Here is a 25,220-nt window from a genome sequence, read left to right as displayed (position 1 = left end):
ACCATTCTTAGATACTTTTAAAAAGTTATGAAGCCTTGGGGCGCCTGGGTGGCGCAGTCGGTTAAGCGTCCGACTTCAGCCAGGTCACGATCTCGCGGTCCGTGAGTTCGAGCCCCGCGTCAGGCTCTGGGCTGATGGCTCAGAGCCTGGAGCCTGTTTCCAATTCTGTGTCTCCCTCTCTCTCTGCCCCTCCCCCGTTCATGCTCTGTCTCTCTCTGTCCCAAAAATAAATAAACGCTGAAAAAAAAAATTAAAAAAAAAAAATAAATAAAATAAAACATTTAAATTAAAAATATGGGGGGGAGAAGCACAGCTGTTAACTTTAATACTTATGATGTTGAAGCAGACCATTCTTAGATACGTTTAAAAAGTTATGAAGCCTTTTTATGATTTCTTTTTAAAAGGTACCTGCTTTGTCTCTAGGAACAATAATTAATTTCTGACTCTCATTCAACAATTATTAGAATATTGGCTTAATGAAATAAAGTTTCTAGCAGATCTATTTTACACATATCACAAAGCTTACTTTTACTTTTATCAAACTGTCACAGACTTTTGAGTCTGGAGCTCTCTCTTGTCCTGCAAGAGAGCAGACACAGAAATGAATACGAGAGGCTAATGTCAGGGAGGAGACAAGAGCCCAGAACAGGGGTTTCACCTCTGTATTTATTGAGCTCTCAAGATTTTACATATGTGGTAAATGTGCGGAAGGAAATGATCAGATAGTGACCATTAACTTGTGTAAGAAGCAAAGGGTTTGGGGGGCAAGCTGCGTTTTGAAGTTGAGATCAGAACACAATGATATACTGGCGGCAGATGGAAAATGTTTTTCTGTAGGTGATTTAGCCAATTAGCTGTTATCTCCAAAGTTTAAGATTGCTTGAGCTTGCAACCTCAGGGTTAACAAGGCACTCTTCAGCCCAGCTAACTTTAGACTCTTTCACCCAGGGCTTTTTGCCTCTATGCTTTGTCTTACTTAATGACTGGCTTTGGGCACTTTCCCCCTCTAGTGGCTTTCCACCCTAAGCCTTGCTAACCCATTGGTGCAAGCATAGAGAATTCTTAAACTTATTCCCCACATCAAACACTTTTGACTAGTTGATGTTACAACAGTCTTTTCCTCCTTTGAAATTGCACAGGCCATTTTCCAGTTTGGCAACTCCAATTCCACAGGCTCAAAGGCTACCAGCAGAGGTGTGTGTGTGTGTTTGTTTAAAGAAAAATCGAGGGGCACTTGGCTGGCTCAGTAGGAAGAGGGTCTCGGGGATGTGAGTTTGAGCCCCATGATGGGTGTAGAGCTTACCTTAAAAAAATTTTTTTTAACAGGAGAACATCAAATTCAGTGGTTTTTTTTGTTTTTGTTTTTAACATTTATTTATTTTTGAGACAGAGAGAGAGAGACAGAGCATGAACGGGGGAGGGTCAGAGAGAGGAAGACACAGAATCGAAAACAGGCTCTAGGCTCTGAGCTGGCGGCACAGAGCCCGACGCGGGGCTCGAACTCACGGACCGTGAGATCGTGACCTGAGCCGAAGTTGGCCGCTTAACTGACTGAGCCACCCAGGTGCCCCCATCAAATTTAGTTTTGTGTGTACAGGGAATCCACATAGATATGAAATCCCAAAGGCAGTGAGGCAACATGGAGCCTTAAATAACAACCTGAGCTAAGGAAAGGGGTCTGAGGATACAAAGATGAGGAAGACCAAAAGAGAGGTGAGAGGAGATGTTAGGAAAACAAACGGTGCCCTATTATGCAGGTTTCTTAGGTAAAAAGCAATCTCATTAATAGCTCTCTTCCTGGTGTAGGCAGGCACTTGAGGGGGAAGGTAAAGAGCCTTTCCTGAATCTGCTGGGTTTCAATTGCTTTTAACTCAAAATAATGTTTGTGCTAAAGTTAAAGTGCCCCATCTTGCGGCAGCCTGCCCTTGACCCCTGACGATGCCTCCTCTAAAAATCAAGTTTCACACATTAAAAGTCTAGTACCAGCAGAGGTTTAGAATACAGATCTGCACATATGACCCTGCTCTTAACAACCATTTTATTAACTTCTCTGTATGGCAGACAAAAGTCACAACCTGGCCTCTGCCTCTTCATTCTGTCTCATTGCTTCCCTGCTCATTCCCAATGCACCGATAATGCCCAATTCTCAGACAAACTTTTTTTTGTCTTTCAAATCTCAGCTTAGTAATAAATCCATGAAAAGAATAAATGGAAATTAAAGCTGCAATGAAATGCTTCCATCTACTGGACTGGCAAAGACTTTTTAAAAACCTGGTAATGCTCTGTTGTAATTTTTTTTTTTCCCTTGAGCAAGCCAGTTATTTCACATTTGGTCAGGCTGAGTTTGCCTAAAGTTTCATCTCGGGATGCCCTCCAGGTCATGGCTTCTGAATTTTTCTTTTTAATTAATTAATTAATTTATTTATTATAAACTCTATGCCTGCGTATCTATCTATCTATCTATCTATCTATCTATGTATCATAAGCTCTATGCCCAAAGTGGGGATTGAACTCACAACCCTGAGATCAAGAGTCCTGTGCTACAGTGGCTGAGCCAGCCAGGTGCCCTGGCTTCTGAGTTTTTCTTAATACAGTATTTATAAAATAAAAAAAGCAAGTGGGTAGAAAAGAGGAGGTTTCATTACTAATTCAGATTGTCTTCAACCACAGTGAACTACTTTCTTTAGACTATCTAGAATGTGTAGCACAAGAGGCTCATCAAGCAAAAGTTTATGGTCTACTATAACCAGAAGGGAACTGTTCTTGTTCCCAGGTGGTTTTTTTCCCCCTCTTTTATGCCAATTTCCCAAAACTTATACTCTCTTATAGAAGTGCCCCAAACCCATTCCGGAACAAGATGAGGCATAAATAAACCAAATTAAAATAGATGATAACAATTTGATGGTACTTACCAACTATTGCTAGAATGCTTTTGACACACACATTGCGTACCTGAAAACTCGCAGGCAGGCAAATATGGTTAATTCTTGAGGCATGGAATTCTACTGTACAGTACTTAACTTTCTGCATAGCAGCTCCCCAATCCCTGAAAACAATTGCTTTGCCTCTTGACTCTTTCCTTCACAGTTCTTTCAACTCTTCCTTTATATAACATAGGTTTCCAAGGACCTCACCCATTAGATCGCCTTCCTCTCGAGAAACTATTTATAAATGGTAACCTAGAAATGTGTTTCCAAACTCGAGCAGACCCTTATTGTGTATGTGCTTTCTAATCTGAACAAAGCCCAACGGAACTATTCCCTCTCTTGGATCAATAGCTATCCGGGACTTCTAATGAGGCTCGGTTTCCCACCGCAGGTCCCCAAACCCCTCAGACATGTTCTCATCAATTAGCCCCGAGTTCGGACTTCCTGTTAAGAGCAAGGAAAAAAGAGAAGGCAGCCCGGGTCCGACGAACTAAGGGCCCGTCTCAGGGAGAGCACAGAAAATCTGCTCTGGAACGCGAAAGAAGCAGTTTATCTGAGAAACCGCCGGGGAGGGCAGGAAAAGGCGAGGACGAGCCTCCACCAGCTTAGCTGGGTAGGAGCACGAAGCTCCTCCCCACAGCCCTCCCAGGACAGGTCTGGGGGGTTCTCCAGAGGCCACAGCTGCTCAACCCCTCTTCCCTCTCCGAACCCTTTCACCCAAGGTTCCCTCTCCCGCAGCTACGCGAACCAGGAATCCAAAGACTCACCGAATTTGAGGCCGCTCGAAGCGCTGGTGCCTCGACGCACCCCGCGGCCGGCGCAGCCGGAAGTTCGTCAGAACCCCGCCCCCCCGCGGGAGTTGTCCGGGGCCGTAGCGGTCCCTCTAGGACTGGGGGAGGTCGTCTCTGCCTCTCGGTGTCTTGGTTAGTCGGGGGTTTTGGCGTCTTGGGGACGGGCGAGGTCGCTCCACTACGTGAACTAGCAGGAACCTCGTTCCCCAGCCGCCACTCCCCCCCACCTTTTAAACCAAGGAAGTGCCTGCCAGGTGAAGGCTTCGCGGGTTCTCGCACCCAATCTCCGTAGTCCCGGTCCAGGGAGAGGCGCGGGTTCGGCGCAGCGACCTCGGTCCCTTCGTGGACTTCAGAACCCGTTCGCCCGAGACCTGAGCCCGTCGTCTCGTGAGAACGCGGCCCACGTTTATGGACACGGAGCCGCACGCTTGGCCCACGAAGTCAGAGATTCAGTGATCAATCTCGGACCTGGGTCACGGTGGCATCAATCTAAATCGCCGTGCCTTTGGGGCTTTTGCGGATTCTGAGTTTCCTGGGCAGAAATCTCGGAGGTTGCCCTCTAAGTGCTCCTGATGCTGCAGGACTGGTTAAAGAAGTTTCTGCCTACCTTTTTCTCCCGCTGCTCCTGCAGATTTCAGGCTTGATTCTCAATGTTTCTTTCGGCACCCCCTTCCCAGCCCCCATTGATTTTGCTTTTGCCTGATTCCTCAAAAGGTACACATACTGAAGGACAGCAACATCTCTGAACACGAAATCCCTGATTAAATGCACCATAACTTCACAGAAACATGACAGCGTTTCCCCCTATTTTTCTAGGGTCATTAAAAAAATTTAATTTTCAAAGACAAAAGTAGAGAGGATGACAGTGGGCCTTCATGTACCAACTGGCCAGTGTCAACAGTTATCCCATGGTCAGTCTTGTTTCATTCATTCCTTCCCACATGCATTGGTCAGACATCTAAGATGGGTGGATTCTCGACACCACCTGTTACAGGCACCAAAAGCCAATGGTCATCCAGAAATGAACAAATCGGAGGGCGTGAGGTCTGAACACCATACCTAATTTGACCAGAGAGAATCTGAAGAATTTTTCCTTCCTTACTTTAGGTAGGAGAAGAGGAGGGGAGAATGAGGGACAAAGTAGTCGTAGTTTTCAAATAAAAAGAGTTGTCATTTCCAAAAGAAATTTGTCTTAGGGGACCCCGGAATTCAGAACTAAGATCAATGAATGGAAATGATAGAAAAGTTCAATGTAAGGATGGCCACTTCCTGTATCATCTTGTGCTGTTTTGAAGAGGTGGGGGAGCCCCTAGGAATGTGGAGAACACCTTTAATATCTTCATACAGCTTGCTCCATACTCCTGTTAGTTTTTCCCTTAATGTCAAACCCTTTCACAACATTTACCATTACCATCCCCTCCATACACCTTATGGTGTATGGGCAAGGTACTGTTAAGCACTTGGTTTCACTTCTTTATTGCTGCATTAAAAACTACTTCAAAACTTAGTGACTTAACACAACAGTTATCATTTCTCATTTGATCTCACAAATCTGTGAATTGGCTGGGTTCTTCTGCTTCCTGTGGTGTCCTAAGGGACTGGGATGGCTGGTGGTTGGGGCTGGCCCACAGACTGGAAGCTCAGCTGGGATGTTGGCCTGGGGGTTCCGTGCTCTCCATGTCAGTGTCTCCGCATGTCTGCTGGGGCTTCCTCATGACATGACTGCTGGCTTCCCCAAGAGGAGCATTTTAAGAAGTCAGGGTGGAACTTGCAGGTGTTTAGAGCCCAGCCTTGGAAGTTACACAGCATCATTTCTACCATATTAGATTGTTTAAACAGGCCACTGTGTGCAGGGGCACCTGGGTGGCTCAGTCGGTTGTGTCTGACTTTGGCTCAGGCCATAATCTTGCAGTTTGTGAGTTCAAGCCCCACATCAGTCTCTGTGATGACAGCTCAGAGCTTGGAGCCTGCTTCAGATTTTGTGTCTCCCTCTCTCTCTGCCCCTCCTCTGTTTTTTCTCTCTCTCTCTCAAAAATAAATAAGTCATTTAAAAAAATTAAACAGGCCACTGGGCCAGATTCAAGGGGAAGAAGACAGACTTTATTCCTTGGTGAAAGAAATTTCTCTATTTCATTGTGAAAGAGTATGTGGGATGGGAGATAATGTGACTATTTTGGGGAACAATCTACTATACACATTTATCTTGATTATATCAATCCTATGAAATATTATAGACCTGAGAATACTTATCCCTGTGAAATATTGAAATCTCTGTTTTACAGATCAGGAAACTGGGGCTCAGAAAAGTAAGTACCTTGACCAGTGTCATACAAGTGATCTGCTGGAAAGTCAAGATTCACACTTGGCTCTTTTCTCCAAAGCCTGTGCTTTTAAATACTCTACTGCCTCTGAATTAGACTGGAGGAATAAGAGATGGTTGAAGGGAACAGAATCACTAGAGGAAAACCAGGAAACCTGCACAATTCCATGAGCCACATGCATGTTGATGTCTTGGTCGTGCTCAATCCAGTCTCTTAGTCAAAAGGATCTTTGCCTAGCCATGCAACCAGTGAGCTGTGATGTTGGGGCCTGAAGGAAATCCTTCCAATTCCAAGCCTGTTGCTCTGTCTAAAGCAAAGGGGCCCAGAGTTGGAAAATATTAATGCCAAAATAGACCTTAAGGATAATCTGGTTATGCTCTTGTTTTCAGATGAAGAAACTAATGCTGGGGCACCTGGGTGGCTCAGTCAGCTACTAAGTGTCTGACTTTGGCTCAGGTCATGATCTCACAGTTTATGACTTTGAGCCCCTGGAGCCTGCTTTGGATTCTTTATCTCCCTCTATAAACGTTAAAAATAAATAAATAAATAAATAATAAAACAAAACACCAATGCCTGGAGAAATCATATCCAAGCCACACTAGTGAGCTAGTTGGTAGTGGAGCTGAGAGTAGAATACAGATTCTCTAATTCAATCCTGTGTCCTTACTATATCTCAAAAGTTTTTTTTTAATGTTTATTATTAATCTCTCCTTTTTTAAAAAAAAATTTTTTTTAACGTTTATTTATTTTTGAGACAGAGAGAGACAGAGCATGAACGGGGGAGGAGCAGAGAGGGAGACACAGAATCGGAAGCAGGCTCCAGGCTCTGGGCCATCAGCCCAGAGCCCGATGCGGGGCTCGAACTCACGGACCGTGAGATCGTGACCTGAGCTGAAGTCGGACGCTCAACCGACTGAGCCACCCAGGCGCCCCACTCTCTCTCTCCTTTTTGAGAGAGAGGGTGAGTGGGGGAGTGGCAGAGAGAGAGGGGGACAGAGGATCCAAAGCAGGCTCTGTGCTGACAGCGGTGAGCCCAATGCAGGGCTCGAACTCATGAACGATGAGATCATGACCCAAGCAGAAGTCGGATGCTCAACCAACTGAGCCACCCAGGTGCCCCTATCTCAACAGGTTTTTAAAAACAGCATTAGGATGATAGAGCTGCCTGGTTAAGTGTCTGACTCTTGATCTCGGCTCAGGTCATGATCTCATGGTTCATGAGAGTAAGCCCGAGTTGGGCTTTGGACTGACTTAAGCCTGCTTGGGATTCTCTCTCTTTCCTTCTTTATGTCCCTCTCTGACACACACGTACTCTATCTCTCTCAAACTAAATAAACTTAAAAAAAAATTTTTTTTAAAAAGCATTAGGAAGATCAACAGGCTATCCATGCAAATCATACTTTATTAAAGCAAATTAACTTAGGGTGAGTCATTATTTTCTTCAATTAAAATAACTATAGCACAACCACAAGAGAGCAAAGGAAAAGTTAGCCAACTTGACTGGTGGCTCACTGTGGTGTGTCACCTGCATTTCCTCTTCAGAACAGTTTTGATTTCCAAGAACCTCATACTTTTCCAGTGAATTCATTTGACAAATACCAAGAATGTGTCAGCCATTGTATTAAAGCACAAGGAAAAAATGAAAAATACAGTTCTTGGCAGATATGTAAGCAAATAATTGCAGATGTGGTCAATGAAAATAGAGATGAGACCAATAAATGGTGCCTGAATAAGGCATCGTAGGCAACCACAGACTAGCCTCTTGTTAACGTGCAAACACTCTTTCTGTGAACAGCCCTCTGCTTCTAACCATTTACATGGCAGGGAGCTTACTCATTTAGAGAACAGTTCCCTCCTTTTGGGACATTCTAATTGCTGAAATTTCTTTACATTAAAGCAAAGATCTGTTTTCCTACAATTTCAACCCTGGTTTTGATTGGTCCTTTTATCTCACAAAATGTAGTTGTTCCTCTTGCCAGCCCTTCAAAATATTTAAAATCTATCATGTCCCAGCGATCACTTACAACAGTTCCATGATCTGAAAGTTGCTTCTGAATCTTGGAATGTAAAATGTCTGAACTGACCGAGGGCCCTCTGAAGGTCCATGGTTCCTAAATGACCTCCATATTCTCCCATTTTCTCTACATTATCCAGTTCTTTTTTGCTTGAAAGATTATTTGGCCTGAAAAAGAAAAAGCATTCCCTCTCCTTGTAGCAGAAATCCAGAAGGGGAAAAGCTACCACTGGTTACTGTAGGCTCTAGCTTCCTCCCTTCCCTACCAGCAGCATGGTGGTCAAGTTTGTCCCTAAAATGGTGACTCTCTGGATCTTCCTTGCTCATTCTCACCACGGCTTCTTTTTGCTGCCATCACTATGCTTAGCCAGTAGAGGGTGATCAAATCTTGATTTCTCCTAAAACAGGGCTCGGCGAACTTCTGTCCCATTCCAACTATGAAAACTTCCTTTTTTTTCTTCCTGGAAGGGGTCCACACGTACAGCATGTTGGGGAGCTGCAAAAACATTCATTCAGCTAAAGAAAATGAAAGGATGGGCGCCTGGGTGGCTCAGTCAGTACAGCTTGTGACTTGATCTTGGGGTCCTGAGTTTGAGCTCCACATTGGGTGTAGAGATAACTTTAAATATGTATATTTTAAAAAAGAAAGAAAAAAATAAAATGAAAGGAAAAGAGAATAAAAGCAGAGTGATGTAGTTAGACAACCTCACAGCTTGAAGCTGGAGCCCCGTTGCCAATGAGCCTTGGGAGATTTAGATCTGCAATCTGATTATCAGGAAAATGGGCACAATAGTACCTTCTCTGACAACTTTAAGTAGTCTCTACACCCAGTGTGGGGCTCAAACTCACAACCCTGAGATCAAGAGTCCTACACTCTACTGACTGAGCCAGCCAGGTGCCCCACCTTCTCTGACAACTTCAAGTGTTTGGATTACACAAAAGTGCACTGGCTTTGTAACTGACTATACCAACAGTGAGACTTCTAGTCTTCATCACTTTTGGCTACAATATATTTTTTTAATCATTTAAAATGTTTATTTGGGCGGTGCCTGGGTGGCTCAGTAGGTTTAGCATCTGACTCTTGATTCGGCTCAGGTCAAGATCTCATAGTTCATGAGATCAAGTCCTGTGCTGGGTTTTGTGGTGACAGCACAGAGCCTGCTTGGGATTCTCTCTCTCCTCTGTCTGCCTCTCCCTGACGCTCATTGGAGCTCTTGTTCTCTCTCAAAAAAATAAATAAACTTTAAGAAAATATTTAAAAAAGTAAAATGTTTATTTGGTAACAGTATTATTTTTTTTAACCTGATCATTTTATTTATTTTTAAAATTTTAGTTAGTTAACAGACAGTGCTATATTGGTGCCAGGAGTAGAATTCAGTGATTCTGAATTCACTTACATACAACACCCAGTGATCATCCTAACAAGTGGACTCCTTAGTACCCATCACCCATCCAGCCCATCTCCCACCCACCTCCTCCATCAACCTATAGTTTGCTCTCTATCACTAAGCGTTCTTGGCTACAATATTATTTCTGATCCCCTCTCTGGTTTAATGTTAGCCTCCATGCCCCCTTCCCCAGGGACAGATGTGGCTCTACCCATCACAGGCACTTTTTTCAATTCTGCCCTCTCTGGAAGGAGCTGCCTGCCTTCTCCCTAATAAGAGAAGGTGAAGTTTCCTGCCAAGACTTTTACAAGAGCAGGTTGCAAGTTGTTCCCCTAGTTTCTGGAAGAACCCAGAAAAAAATGTGCATCATGTCAGAATAGAAGGAGATCACAAAGGGCATCTGGCCCAGCCTTCCCCAATGCAAAATCCCTTTCTGCCTGCCCCCTGCCTCTGAGAGTCCCCCAGCCATACCTGAGTGCCTGAATTCTTACAGCTCTGGCTGGCCCTGCAACAAGGTTCTTTCTTCTCCCAGTGGCTTCCACAAGGGCTACTCCAGTTATGCAACTTGTACCCCTCACCACCCCAGGGGCCACCATTCATCTTATTATCCGGGAGTTATCAGTAGGTTGTGTGGTTATCACAACTTGCCAGCAGAAGGCAGTCAACTAAGTGTCTTGAGGAAGGGGTGCCTTTTTCTCATTTGTCCTGGTAGCAGCCAGGCAGAGCCCCTTCACTCATCTGCCTTACTCACTGCTGTCGCTCTTTCCTTTTCTTATTCCTAGCACATGGCCTGTCAGTGTTTGTCGCAAAGGCTTTTGGGTTCTATGTGTTGGGAGTCACGCAGAACAAATTAAATCCCTCTTTTATCATGACAGGCCTTTAGGTATTTGAGGAAAGAGACCAAGTTCCCCGTGAGTTTTCTCTTCACCAAGAAAAAAAAAAAAACCCTTTATTTTACACACAAGGTGTTGTTGCTTTTATTATCCAGCACTTGGACTGTTTCTCTTTTAAAATGTGCAATCCAGAACTAAATGTAGGGCACGCGACAAACTTAACCCAGGTAGGGTAGAGTCAGACTACCACCTCGGTGTTCAAGCATCCGGAGTAGAGGCCACGCTGAAGACTTGGAGGCAGTAAGTCCACTGGCAAAGGGACATGGGTAGTTTGGGACAAGCAAGGAAGGGCTCCTTTAAGCCTGGGCAGCAATTTTCACTCCTCCAGGGAAAATTCTGGTTCATTGGAGGATTTGAGATTGCAAAGGGACTTGCATCAGCTGAAGGAGTGAGGCAACTTTAATCACAGAGGCCTTGTGAAATTTTTGCACATAACATTTGGGACTGAAATGGGACCAGAGCCAGGGTCCCCAGTTTCATAAGGAGCTGATTTCAGGGTTATGTGTTTTAGGGACTCATGGAATGGAGGACATGCCAGGATGTTTCACTTAAAAAAAAGTGACTTTTGTGAGGGCTAAATAAATATTCAGGAGAGATCGAGAGGCCCATGGAGGAAATAACAGGTGACCTATTTTTGGAACACTTATGTCAGGCACTGTTGCACATGACTTACATGTAATGGCTCGTTTAATGCTTATAGGAACTCTCTGGCCATTTTGCACATGAGGTAACTAAGACACAGCAAGTAAATGGTGGATGAAGGGTTTGATCCTAGGCAAACTGGCTCCCTCCAAGGCCTGTGTACGTTTAACCATTGTGCGAGGCTGTTCCATAAACATAGTTGTGGGATCATGTAAGTGATTTATGAAGGAGGTAGAATTGAGCTCATAACAGAACGGTTGCTAGAGTCACACACCTGGTTTTAAAATCTAGTTCTGGGGACACCTGGCTGGCTCAATCAGAAGAGCATGCGACTCGGAGTTGAGTGCAAGCCCCATGTTGGGTAGAGAGGTTACTTAAAAATAAGGAAGTAAATAGGGGCGCCTGGGTGGCTCAGTCACTTGAGTGTCCAACTTCAACTCAGGTCATGATCTCACAGTTCGTGAGTTCGAGCCCTGCACCAGGTTCTGTGCTGACAGCTCAAAGCCTGCTTTGAATTCTATTTCCCTCTCTCTCTGCTCCTCCCCTGCTCACACGCTGTCTCTCTCTCCAAAATAAATAAAAATTAAAAAAAAAAGGAAGTAAATAAATTAAAAAAAATAATAAAGTGGGGGCACCTGGGTGGCTCAGTCAGTTAAACTTAGGGCTCTTGATTGCAGCCCAGGTCATGATCTTGCTGTTCATGAGATTGAGCCCCAAGTCGGGCTCTGCATTGACAGTGCAGAGCTTGCTTGGGATTCTCTCTCTCCCTTCCCTGCTCATGCTGGCTCTCAAAATAAAAATTTAGAAATAAAATCCTGCTCTCCCATTTACTGGGTAAGTCACTTCATTTTCTAGGCCTGTTTCTGCACTTTTGAGTCAACTGGTTTTTTTTGGAAAATTGATGTGTGGATTAGAAAAAATTGATGTTTATTATTCATGAGTGAAGAGAGAGCCGCCAAAGGATAGCATAATACAAGCCACTGACGGAGTTTCAAGGAAATGGCCAAATGCTCTGGATAAGGGAGAATGAAGGCGAGGAAAAATGCTCTGTCAAGAACACCTGCGATCTTCCATTTAAACGGTTGGGAAAGAGCTGAGATACAGGAGGGAGATCAGCACCTAAGAGATGAGAAGAGTGGTCATGGTCCACTTGAGGGAGGAATTTGGTAGCCCAAAAGGAAAGGACAAAGTCCAAAGATTTTCAGAATTCGCTTTTGCTCCTTATAACTATAGGTGTGTTTATTTAAACATAGAACAGGTGTTGACGGGTGAGGGGCATGGAAGCACCAGAGAGCAAGGCCAGGGGCTCCAGGGAGCAGGAAGGACCAGGCAGTGAGGCACGTCCTGGTGGACTTGGGCCCTTGGGAAAGAATACTGAGGGACATCTGCTGAGAAAGGGTGAAGTGAAGCTGTGACTAGCACAGGGGACTGGAGAGCAGAAGACACCTGCACTGGGAACCCAAGACTCTGGCAGCGAATAGGGTTGTCCACCAAGGTAAGGGTGGAAGGAAGGTGGCCTCACCCACCTTTCCCTCCTGCAGCTGTGAAGAGAGGAAGGCAAGGCAGCCACCAGGGTTCGAACTGGATTGCAGAGTAAAAAGTTGAGAAGCTTCCGGAAGAAACCCTGACCCTTGGCTCTTGGAGCTCCAGTTTGCCCTGGGGCGGGGGGGGGGGGGGAGGGTTGCCGTAAGGTTCCCGTCCTCTGCTTACCCAAGGCCGATTTTATTAGCTCAGGGCCGGAATTTGCCATAGGGTCCATCCTCCACGGCAGTGACCAAGTTCAATAACGGACTGGATTTCTTCCCATTTCGGCCTACCCCTTCCCTCACTTCAGTTCTTTGGAATCACTTCCCCAAATAAATCATCTGCACACAAGCCCTCAGCTCAGGTTCTGCTCTCTGGGCAGTGGGGGGAGCGGGGTGCTAAGACCCTTGGACAGGGCAAAGTTCCCCTGAATGGGGATTTTATTGTGAAGATCAATGCATAAAAAACTTTTTTTTTTTCACATGTGCCACCTTTTACTTCTTTTATTTACTTTAAAAAGAGTTTGCATGTTCCACTAGAGCAGGCAGGGCAGGAGTTAGTAGTCCTTAAGAACCCTGAAACGGAAGCAGATAGAATGTTTCACGCCTCGATTCTGGTTTCTAAATAGGGTGTATGAAGCATTTAAATGAGACAAAGTAAGAAAAAAAAATCAAATGGAGTCTGTTTCACTACATTGCACAATAACAGAACCAGGTTATCAGGGGAGAAGTCACAGTGTGAAGATCTGAACAGATCACCTGCTGCACCAACCGTTAGCATGTTCAGTTTTTTTTGGAGTGTCATAAATTGGTCAAAGGTTGTTTTAATGGTTCCGTCTTCTGAGAAAATCGTGTTTTGGGTATCAGGAAGAGCTACTTCACACCACAGGTTTTCATTGGTTGCCTTCGAAAGGCCGCCTGGAACGTGCTCCTGTGAAGTTACTTACAGCACGTTCGTGGCTGCGAAGATGGTCTGCAGGGGTGCAGTTGTTTTTAACTTTGAAAGTATACTTTTTCCTTCACCCAAAATGTGTATTTATGCAACGGAGGACAAAAAGCAAACGCCACCAACACTGCCACCTAGAGGTGAGAATTTATTGTTTTACCATGACCCAGAAGAGAAACAACATAGAGATATTTATTACAATTCCCCACAATCTCCTTCCCCAACCTCACTGCTCTAACATTCATCAGACACCACCGGCCGCCTACAATGGACCATTGACTATAAATGCATGTAAGTGTCATTTTGCTGCCATTTCTCATAATGGAAACTTTAGTCCTCAATCAAATTTTCAAATCATTTTCAACAGAGGAGTTCCCTAGCTTTTAAAAAAACAAACCACTTTTCCTCTAAGATCCCATTATTTATTCAAAGAAGCCTTCCTAGAAAGGTTAATGAGGATTTTAAAGGAACAAATGCAATTTAAAAATCACTTCTTGAACATCTACCAAGCATCTGGACTCTCCTAAGACTAGTGAAATGAGAAGCCAGGTTTCAACAGCCAAGAACTTAATTCTGCGGGTATTCAAAGACACATTTTCTTCTTTCGATCTAACTTATTCTAAACTAAGAAACTAGGGACTGACAAAACAGGAAAGGTTTGTCTTATCCAGTCTACAGATAAACAAGACAATGCCTGAGTTAGCTCTCTATATAGATTTAGGCTTATCATGTTGACCTGGTTGTAATAACCTATATTTAACTACAAGTTAATAAAAATACAATATGTTCATTTTAAAATAATCGCTGATTTTGCTTGTAACACTCCCCACCCTTACCCTCACACTCGTATTGTTTCAGAACAAGATTTTTCTGCACAATCACCATCCGCCTTCTCCCCCCCCACCCCCCTCCCCCCAATTATTCGTTTTCATGTAACCCCTGCTACTGGCAGAAGCTGGTCTGAGCCTAACATGCTTTGTCCTTGCTAGGGCAGAAAGAAACCTTACTTACACTGGTCAGTGGTTGAGGTGAGGAGGAAGGCGAGCAAGCAGTAACACACACACCTGAGTCGGGGCGACTGCGCTTGCCTAGTCCCTTCCCTGGACTCAAGAAACTTAAAACCCAAATCTGAAACTGGAATGAAATCTGAGTTTTATTACCACCTTTCAATCACTTGCAGGTCTCATTTTTTTGTCTTAAGACACTCACTCGGCCTCACTGCTTCACGAGTGCTTGCTGAAGGGAGAAAGTTGAACTTGAAGACCAATTAGCTTTGCTAATTACCATGTAATTCTAAGTGGGCCATAATTCTTTAAGTAAATGGAGGGGAGAAATCTCAAAACATTAAAAAAAAAAAAAAAAAAAAAAAAGCTGTTAAAATAACAGTGTTTAGAAGCCAAACCTCATGCCTCTCCTTACCTTCCACTGTTTCAGGATAAGAGGAAAACATGAGGTTTGTGCCATCCACTGTCAAACAGAACAATATGAAACTAAGTTCTCACATTGACACATTCTGTTGTATGATATGTCCAAAGTTATCTCTCCAACTTTTATTCGACCTGCAGAATTGGAGATGGCTTAGCCTCCCTATAACTTCAAGTTTGTTTTACAAAGCTTTGAAAAGTAAAACAGATAATTTCATCTTCAGATATAATAAAAAATTAATTTGAATAGCAAAATAAGTAACTGCTTTTAAATGTACAGTAGTGTGTCCATTCTAAAAACAAAATCTAAACCTAGGTTAGGAAAACTCTGCAAATAATGCTTTTTATTAAACTCTCCAGTAGTAGTTGAAATAAAAATCTACTCTAACTTCTATGAAAAGATCTATTTATACCACTTAGTTTCTTCTTCTGACTCTACATTTCATTTCACAACCTGCAGACCTTCATTTGGTTTCCCAGATGGGGAACCCAGCCCCCTCATAAATATTTCTGAGAAGTTGCTCAGAGTTGGACACACAAAAATATGGCTCCTCTGGCAAGTATTGCTGTCACCGTTGGGCTACATTTTAATACTGTTACTCCAATTCACATAACGAATCTTCCATGACGATGGTAGGATGAACCTGGTTAGCTAGCTTCAGATGAGGACATCAGGGTGACCAGACCCTGGAATAAAAGGTGATCAACTCTAGGATAAAAAGGAAGAAAAAAATTCCTTCACAGCTATGAATCTTCACAAGCCTTCTAATAATCACGGGAAGTAAGTGGGAGCAGGGAAGCTACACAGGAGCACAGCCAAAGCAAATACTGCAAAACGCTTCTCAAGCCTTATCAGAAAAACTTCCTGCCATGCCAGGAACTGGATGCCGGTTTTCCAGGAAAGGGCCCATCCTGGCGTTCTGCTAACCCAAATTGCCTAAGCATAAAGAACAGAGTTAGTGGGGGAAGCAGGGCCATAGTTTATATGACCTGGTCAGGTTAATGGGTCCCAATGGGCCTTTCCAGTGCACTCCCTACTCTTGATTCCTGGAGAAGCCCCTCTTCCCCCACCTCGCAAGCTCAGAGAACCCATTTTCTTTGCCTGAAATGGTGAGCTGGCAGCTAAGAGGTCCACTTCCTGGCTTTGAAGAGAAAATGCGCAGGAAGCTGCAGATGTTTATAGGAACTGTTCCATTTTAGAGGCCTATTGACCTGTCTCTCCTAAGGAATCTACTAATCTCTTCTGATTTGGTGAGCACCAAATTCTAAAGGTTTTCTCTCCTCTTCCCCCTCCTCCGTTCTGTAAACCGACTTTTTGTCTATACCCACATCAACTCCTTCACTACTCACTCCAGAAGTTTTGTTCTTTTGGAGTGATGTGTTCTGTCAAATAGATTAAAATAAAATACATTATCTGTTTACAGGGAATACACAGAATCACAGCCGGGGTTGAAGGTACAAAACACAGACATTGACATTGTGGGTCATACAAAATATATAGAAGTACCCAACATGAACAATTTTTTAACAATTTTTGCCTTCTTTTTAGCATTTCCCCACATTTTTTTTCTTCTGTGGATCCTCTGGAGTGGATCAGGCTTCCTCTGCAGTGTTTCTGAAATTCATTACATGATTGGAACATACTGACGGAATTCATTTTCTGTCCAAAGCAACGAGTGGTATACGTGAAAGTTTTCCTCACATACAATATTAATAAAGTTTATTTACAGTGTAAGCTTTTGGATGCCAAGGGCTGAGATGTGATGAAAGGCTTTGCCATATTTATCGCATATTCTCGAGGTTCTTTCCTGGAATGAGTTTTCTGATGTATGTAAGATGTCAATGGTCTCACGTATCAAATGCAGCGAGCTGTCTGTACACATTTAGCACAGTTTCACTTTTATGCCTTTGATCAAACACGAAGTGTCTTACATATCAAGATGCCTCAGAGATCTGTCTTTTCAGGCTGGAGCCTTGCCTGCCAGGCTGGAATACAGACAAATCCCCCCCACAATCTGAAGAATTTTACTTATCTTCCTGGCAGGTGTATTTAAGGTATATCCTTTAAAAACCCTTCAAAAACTTCCATCAGGTCAACTAGCATGCTAATGGTTAACTATGGAGTACTTAAACTGTTTGTTAATAGACTTCGGCCAGTCAACAACTTCTGAGTGTCCTGACACACTAATGAGATGTGGCGAGCCTTTCTGACCGTGACCCAATTACACTCTACACTGAGCAGCTGATAAATGGACCAATGTGAAAGGTTTTCGTGAACAGCCATAGCCTGTCCCCCCCGGCCCCCAGAAAACGCATTTTCAAATGGCTGCTTTCAGAAGTGCATCTGCTGAAGATCTGAGGCAACCGCTGTGGCTCCCCCGTGGTGGGCAAGGAAGAGAAATAGGAGGGTACAGGCTGGACTGAACTTTCCTTTTCAAAACAAAAAAACAAAAACAAAACAAAAAACCCCAAAACGATGGCTGAATTAACGTCAGCATGGAGTTATGGCTAAAAACAACAACAACAAAAAAGGACCAATGTGGAACCAACCCAAGTTCGTTCCCTCTCCAGAACAGTCAGTGCTTTGATCAGTGCCTGGGGTTAAGCGGCCTGCTGCTCCTGGTGCTCCCCAGTGGCAAGTCTTTGATGAGCACCAGCCGTGAAGCCTCCACTGTGGCGTCCTCTCTGAAAAAAACCTTAAAAGAACTTCTTCCACCTTCACGGACTATAAAAAGCTATGTAGGCATATTCTTCTGGACTATCTCTTCTGTTGGTCTGAAACTGGACGGACAGAAATAGTCTGGTCACCTGCAGACTTCCTTGAAGTTTCCTCAGCCAACACTGACAGGACTGTTTAGAAGCTACAGGGGAGCTGTGGTCGGTCCCAGCTCTAAAGAGAGGCCAAAGAATTACTGCTGTGCAGAATTTCTAGTTTGGTCTGAAACTGAGGCCACAGTTGTCCCCACCTTACTGGTTCCCCATACAGCCATGCTGTCTCCCGGGCTTAAGCTGCTGGGTCACTGAACAACTGGTCAATGATAGTTTTGTTTCTTGATGGAAAACCTCAAACTCTATGTGGGGTTCTCCCAAGAAGGGGAGTCTTCGGGTCTGCTCTTAGTCTGTTTCTAAGTTCGTGCAGGGCTGTCCACCATCATTTGCACACTCTCAGGAGCAGAGTCATCTCTACCCAAGTCCCTGAGGACTGCCTATGTAGCCCATGCTACCTGCGTCTCCCATATGTGTATCTGAAAAACATCTGCCATTAGTTTCTAGGCAGCCAATTGCTTCCTCCTGCACAGACGATGGAAAAGATGAGTTTCAGAACCTCCCCTCAGTCTTCAGGGGTGAGAAACAGAAGAGATGCTGTGCAGTTCAACTATGATACACCCAACCACGTCTCAGCTTGTTGGTGAACTCCTCAGAGTTGAAACTTGTTTGGTAATTGCCAGCTAACGATATCAGATGCTTTTGCAAAGCTTCTGGAAAAGTGTGTGTGTCTGGGGGGGGGGGGGGGGATGCACTCTACAGGTTTCCTTTTTCTGAAAAGCAACACAAATTATAGCTTCTGAACGATATTTAGTTACAAATGACTCAGAAAGTGCCTAAATGATCACATTCAACAGCTGACTGAAGAGAATTCTAAGATCTTTTGGAACAGAAAGATGTTAAAAACTGGCCTTAGTAAATGTTCCTATTTTTCTTAAGATGATGACAATAAAGTCACTTCTGACATTCCATGGTACTTAACTCACAGATCTGTGTTTAGGAAGAGTCTATGCAGGCAGCTGGCCAGCACCTTTCTTTTATATTCAGGATAAAAACAGCATCAGACCCCAGAGCTTTAGCATGCCTCGGATTCCGAAGGTCCTCTTCAAAAGTTGGGCCAGGCTACCATACTTCAGGTACTCATGATTCACACAGGACTTTATCATAAGCATAGAAAGTCCTGTTAGAAGTCAGGTATAATGAGTGCGTCTTAGGTGTTCAGCACTGTGTCCAGTGCTGACGGGGATGTAAATATATCCCCTGACGATCGAAGCATCTCTTTGCTGGGGTGTGGCAGGGGGCAGGACGAAAACTTTCATACACAAACAATGGTGGATTAAAAGACAGTATACAATCAAGTGCTAGCTTGTGGAGAAATGCATTTAGGAGTGCCATAGTGCTTTAGGGATTTCGAGAAGGGAGAGAAGGGTGTTGAATCATTGTTGCCATTTCAGTAGGATTTATCTCAGTGATGAGGATAGAGCCATCTACATTTGTTGCAGTCCTTTGGAACTGTAGACTGGTGCACGTACCCTCGTTCAGGAAGAGCCAGAAATCTTTGGTTTGATACTGATCAGCACAGTCCTAGATTTCTATAGCTTTGGCAGGCTACCAGTGATCACATATATAACTTATCATCTCTAGAACTAGTTTGAGCAGCATGTCCCAATGAAGTTTTTGTTTCAACTGTTCCTCTTTTTGAGAAATACGGGATAGCAAGATGCTGGCCAAGTAGGGTTTATTTGCAGCAAGCAGCTTTAAACCTCAGTATCGTTTTCACGGGGCCAATCTTAATCTTTCAATTTTGTACTGTGGTTTTTTGGGCCAAGAGCACCTTAAAAGGTATCCTCATTACTGAAAAGCTTGACGTTTTGCCGTGATGTGTGCTTTCGTCTTGTACGGAAGTATCGTGAGGATTCTCCATGTGACTAGCTTTCCCCTGCAGGGGCTGTGTGGAAGGATTACATGCCCACAGACTATGCAAAGGCAGAACACTGCTGATGTAGCTACAAGGATCCTTAAGTGTGACTTTTATAATCTGTTGAGGCTGCCCTTTTTCCCCTCCGTGGGCACACGTCTCTAAGGTAATTTTGGAAACAGAAGGGGGAAATGGCTTGTGGACAACTCCTTGCCTTACACACAGCTTTTCAGGAATGCTCCAAAGGCATCAAGGGAGGCGGGGCTGTACTCGGGGGCTCGCTCTCTCGTGTGGATTCTGTGGTGCAGAGTGAGGGTCGAGCTCCGGGTGAAGGCCTTGCCGCACTTGGTGCATTTGTACGGCTTTTCTCGTGTGTGAATTCTCCGGTGCAAGATAAGGTATGAGTTTCGGTTGAAAGCTTTTCCGCACTCACTACATTCATAGGGTTTCTCCCCCGTGTGGATCCGCTGATGTTTAGTAAGGTCTGAGCTCTGGCTGAAGGCCTTCCCACACTCATTACATTCATAAGGTTTCTCTCCAGAGTGGATCCGCTGATGGAGAATGAGATTTGAACTGTGACTGAAGGCTTTGCCACACTCGTTACATTCATGAGGCTTCTCTCCGGTGTGGATTCTCTGATGCAGGACAAGGTTTGAGTTAAGACTGAAGGCTTTCCCACACTCACTACATTCATAGGGCTTTTCTCCAGTGTGGATTATTTTATGGCGAATAAGGCTTGAACTCCTCGTGAAGCATTTTCCACATTCATCACATCTGTGGGACTTCGTTCCCGTTGGCACCTCTTCGGGGGCGTTAAAGTTTGAACTCAGACTAAAGCTTCTTCCCAATCCTTTACCCTTCTCCCTTGGACCTCTCTCTCCCGTGGTAGGTTTTTTTTCCTTGACTGTAGCTGGCCCCGAATCTCTTTTTTCTCTTCCAGTTTTTTCCTCAGGGTTTCTTTGCTGCCTTTCTACTATTCTGCCCTGCTGTTCACGTTTCTCTGCAAAATCTTTCTGGAATCTTCCTGTTGTCTCCCCACGTGATGCTGAGTCTTCTGCGTTTTCAGCCTTTGAGGCTGACTCCTCATTCTCATTCCTGTTTTCACAACCTGACACAACAGAAAATACAAATAGCAACATTTTCTTTTCAACCTGTGGGGTAATCAATCAAGTGACACTGTTCTCCAGGAAGCTTCTACATGCCTGTAAAGTGGCATCACTGTATCCACAGGGATGAAATATGAGAAAAACAGGGGAAGAGAATGGGGATAACAGGGAGCAGAGTTGGGGGAGGAGAGGGCAGACAGAGCAGGAGGACAGCAGGGGCAGTGTGCTGACAGCATGGGAGCGTGTACCTGGGAAGAGTGGAGGGAGCAGGACCAGTTAGGGAAGGAAGGAATGAGGAATGCAGGAGGTCATCATTCACAGTTGTATGACTGGTCACCCCCTAATTAATTTGAAGGAATATATGGGTTTTTTTTCAACGTTTTCGTTTTTTTTTTTTTTTTTTGGGACAGAGAGAGACAGAGCATGAATGGAGGAGGGGCAGAGAGAGAGGGAGACACAGAATCGGAAACAGGCTCCAGGCTCTGAGCCATCAGCCCAGAGCCTGACACGGGGCTCGAACTCACGGACTGCGAGATCGTGACCTGGCTGAAGTCGGACGCTTAACCGACTGCGCCACCCAGGCGCCCCTGAAGGAATATATGTTTAAAAAAATAACGTTCCAGGGGTGCCTGGGTGACTCAGTCAGTTGAGCGTCTGACTTTGGCTCAGGTCATGATCTCACGGTTTGTGAGTTCGAGCCCTGTGTCAGGCTCTGTGCTGACAGCTCAGAGCCTGGACGGAGCCTGCTTCGGATTCTGTGTCTCCCTGTCTCTCTTGTCCCTCCCCAGCTCACACTCTGTCTCTCTCTCAAAAATAAACAAACATAAAAAAAAAAAATCACTTTCCATTTCTAATAAAGTATGAGTTTGAAAAAAGAATGGACAGGTCTCTCCTAGAAAACAGTAAGTGGTATTAGCACAAAGAAAGGCATATACATAGTTAATAAAGGAAAAGTGAATACTCCTCCAATTCTGTGAGCTTTTTACAAGTCCACGGTTAACGGACAAAACAAGGAGCTCTGGACTTGGCAGGTTACATAGGCCTTTGAGACACAGGAGATTATCTCCTCCAGTGAGAGCAGCACAGAGCTGACAGTGCTCAGGTATCAGAGACAAGGGGGAAGCAGCTGGTTGGGGCATTTAAACGTAACTAGAACCTTCACTGACAGACCACTGAGAATAACGGAGAACAGAAAAGAAACTGAAAACAATTCTGTATATGGCCCATGACAGAGAGAATGTAAACATCCCAAATTTTACAAACACAAAGCTGACGCTCTCGTGTAGCAACCAGCGCACTGGTAAAACACTGGAATACACCTTTATTGTAGACTGCTGAATTCTCCTGTCGTTATTTTTAAATAGAGATCGAAAATTGTTCAAAAACCATGCAGTATTATTTATATCTACATATATATATATTTATAATGTGTGTATGTAGACATTATCTATCTATCTATTTATCTATCTCTACAATCATCTAGGGAGAGACCCAAGATATCTCAACCCTATTCTTTATTTACTTGGGCTTTAAGAACCCTTTCCAAGTGGGTCTGCACTATCCCAAACAGACCTCCGAAAGAAATTACAGAGAGTTGAACGGTATCTAACCTCTGATTTTAGTGATGAAATCGCCATAAATACTGAGGACATCAGTCCACTTCTTTTGAATTCCAAGCCAAAGTCCTTGGTTATCTGGATAGTTCCCAGACTGTACTGTTTTTGTTTGTTTGCTTTTTGAAGTTATCATGGGATAGGTAATACCCAGCTCATAAACACAGATCAGTTCCTTGGCTTAACCAGGAAACTATCACCCGGTTATATCTATGGTTCAAGACAAAACCTGAGGTTCCTTCTTCAGTCCCCTTCAGTGACCCTCCTCCCTACTCCCCCCCACCCCCCCCCGGCAGAAGTCTCACTGTGAACCCCCCATGATACTATTTATTTGGGAGCTGCTGTCCAGTATTGTCTTCCAAGGCTTGAGGTCTTTCAGGGACAAATGGGAATGTTTGTCAATTGTGCCACCTTGTCTCATCTGGATGATGTCTCTTAGAACTTCTTTTTGTTCCTACTACTCATTCAGGAACAGACCTCTCCACAGAAGACCAGCACTGGGTTTGGAAACTGGGAATCCTAATCACAAGGGAGGTAACAGGCGCAAGTTCATGAATTAAATAAAGCTGTTGTGGAGCTGTGCTCGCAGGATGGAAAAAGACAGAAAGCCCAGGGGAGGATGCTTGGTAACTCCAGGAATGTGGTCCTAGGTTAGGACTAGACCAATGATCAGGTCTCACATGGACCTAATAGGAAATACAGATTCTACCCCCTCGACAGAGGCACCTACATTGCAACCCAAGGGGACCGGAGAAGAATCCTAGGATCAGATTGGTTGAAGAGGTGAGGACTCAGAACACAAGAGTATTTCTGATTTCTAACAGCAAAAACTACTGAAAGGTAAAAAATCCACTTGGAATCAGGGAATCACAGTATCAGGCTTTGGGGGCTAAGTAAATGTAATTGTGCTCCTTCTCTAATTGGTCTGAAAAAAAAAAGCGGGGGGGGGGAGGGGGGGGGCTCAGTAGTCTCTCAATCCTTGTCAACTCTCAGCTGACCACATCAGAAATTCCACAACTAACAAAAAAAGATGCAAAACAATCTCAGACAACAATCCTGCATTAGTCTTACCCTGGGAAAACACGTTCCCATAATTCTCCTGCCTGTTGTCCCTATTGAGATTCCTCCGAGCCAGGTTCTGACATCCCCATTCCTCCAGGATGAGGGACACGGCCATATCCTCGATCTTCACCATTGCCTGAAATAATATGAGAGCCCCACACTCAGTTCTCCCAAAGCTCAGGGACAACCCCATCACCCAAACCTGGAGTCAGGGACAGAACTGACTGCAAACCTACAGGATGCTGGGAAAGAAAAGGTGACCATAAGGCTCTGGTGAATGGGATCAGGAGGAGTGGGGCTACTCTGTGGGTTGGGGCATCAAGATTGTGTCCTGGGTGGAGAGAGCTAAAAGAGCTCCAGGAAGAGAGGCAGACACGAGGGTCTCAGGAGGGCAGAGGGGCCCACAGCTCACCTGGGAATCTGCTGTGAATAGTGCAGATGCCATCGCCTGGTCTCTGGGACTCCCCTCGTGATGAGGGGCAGGAACGTGGGTGGCAGGGAGAGCTGAGGGAGGAGAAAGGAGCTGTGAGTGAAACCAGCTCTGTGCTGGGCCTCCCCTCCAAGAAGGGCCTGGGGCACTCTCTTTCCTGCACCAGCATGTTCGATGTTCAGTGCTTAACTACAGAATAGTTAACTACGGAGAATTTAACAAAGAAAAGACTTTTAGGTGGGAGTCACAAGGTGTCATAAAAGGGTCCTTAAAATCACCTGGTCCAATCCCTTTAGTTTAATGAGGGGGAATCCAAGCCCTGAGAGGGTAAATGACTTGTCTAATGTCACACAGTTAAGAATGGCAGAGCCAGCTTCCTATTCTCAGCTATAGATATGGGTTAATTCAGTCCATGATTCAAGTTTGGCTCACAATTTAATTTTCCGCAGTCCAAAGAGCCAGAGCATCAGAATTTCATTGAGTTATGAACAATATAACATGAGTGCTAACAATCTTCCGTAGTAATGTCTCAGAACAGAGACATTACTCAGAGTAACAAGGGAATCTATTCTGGCCATTTTTTGTGCTTCTACTTTTCTCCCTCACCTAGCCACAGTTTTCTGATAAAATGCATACATGCTTCAAATGTCGACAAGACATTCACAAGTATATAAAAGCATGGGTTGACACGGATCTAATACAAGACATCGATCAGATGATCACACTAACTGCAATGTGTAAGAACAACTACACAAACTTCTAAACCGCAAAATTAAAATCTTCCCTTGCCAAGTAATGTGAGATTTGGAAGTATTACTGGATAAACAGATGATGTTACTGAGCTGCAAAGACAGAAGAGAAATGAACTTGAAACTGAATTACTAAACCCTGTAACTATTTCAGACCAGGTGGTTAAAAGAGAAGCTAAAGCAAAATGTGCAAAAAGACCCAAGTATCTAGCATTTCAACCTTCTGAGAATTAGGAAAGACTCTGGAAGAGGGGTAGTGCCAAGAGGGAATTGAGGATAAACGCAAATGGCTGAATTCCCTAGAGATCTATTTAGTAAGCATCAAGGGTAGTGTCAGGGTCTCTAAAACTGCTAACTCTGGGGACAAAAAGCTCTTAATCTGGCACTTAAAACTAAAAATACCCTCTTCAATTTTCTGGCTTCCCCCACGTGAAGGGTAGAGAGACCTCGCAAGTCCTAGATAGGACATGGCTGGGACTGCATGGACAGTGGTGAATCAAACATCACAATGCACTGATTTACATGGATTTCTCCTACACGCAGAGAACGTTTCCTGCAGCTCTACTATTCACGCCTTAAATGCCATCACAAACACATTGGATAAGGAACATTCCTTTATCAACTCCTCTCGAACAACTAAACTTTTAGTATGTTATTGTTTTTAAAGATGTCTACGTACCTACTTTGATTTTTAAATTGGATAAAGA

The 25,220-nt window shown here is 44.2% G+C and overlaps 1 protein-coding gene across 9 annotated transcripts in view; it reads right to left on the bottom strand.

Annotated features, from left to right (window-relative positions):
• The window catches only part of ZNF3 (zinc finger protein 3), a 66,770-nt gene that overhangs the window by 30,496 nt on the left and 11,054 nt on the right, over positions 1–25,220 (bottom strand). For 7 of the 9 annotated variants that reach the window (XM_045460917.1, XM_045460915.1, XM_045460919.1 and 4 more), the window contains exon 1: positions 3,695–3,829. Coding sequence is in view for 1 of the 9 variants with exons in the window: in XM_045460931.1 (XP_045316887.1) it covers positions 19,843–20,661; positions 23,344–23,470; positions 23,747–23,838 (1,038 nt within the window). In the remaining 8 variants the exon portion in view is untranslated. Of the gene's footprint in view, positions 1–2,912; positions 3,659–3,694; positions 3,830–19,842; positions 20,662–23,343; positions 23,471–23,746; positions 23,839–25,220 lie in introns of those variants that run through there. The other 2 variants (XM_045460931.1, XM_045460920.1) reach the window with 2 other exon arrangements.

This window comes from Leopardus geoffroyi, chromosome E3, assembly GCF_018350155.1.
Source record: "Leopardus geoffroyi isolate Oge1 chromosome E3, O.geoffroyi_Oge1_pat1.0, whole genome shotgun sequence".
NCBI classification, from domain to species: domain Eukaryota; kingdom Metazoa; phylum Chordata; class Mammalia; order Carnivora; family Felidae; genus Leopardus; species Leopardus geoffroyi.
The sequence above is the reverse complement of the archived record's forward strand: the minus strand, read 5'-3'. Positions and strand labels throughout refer to the sequence as shown.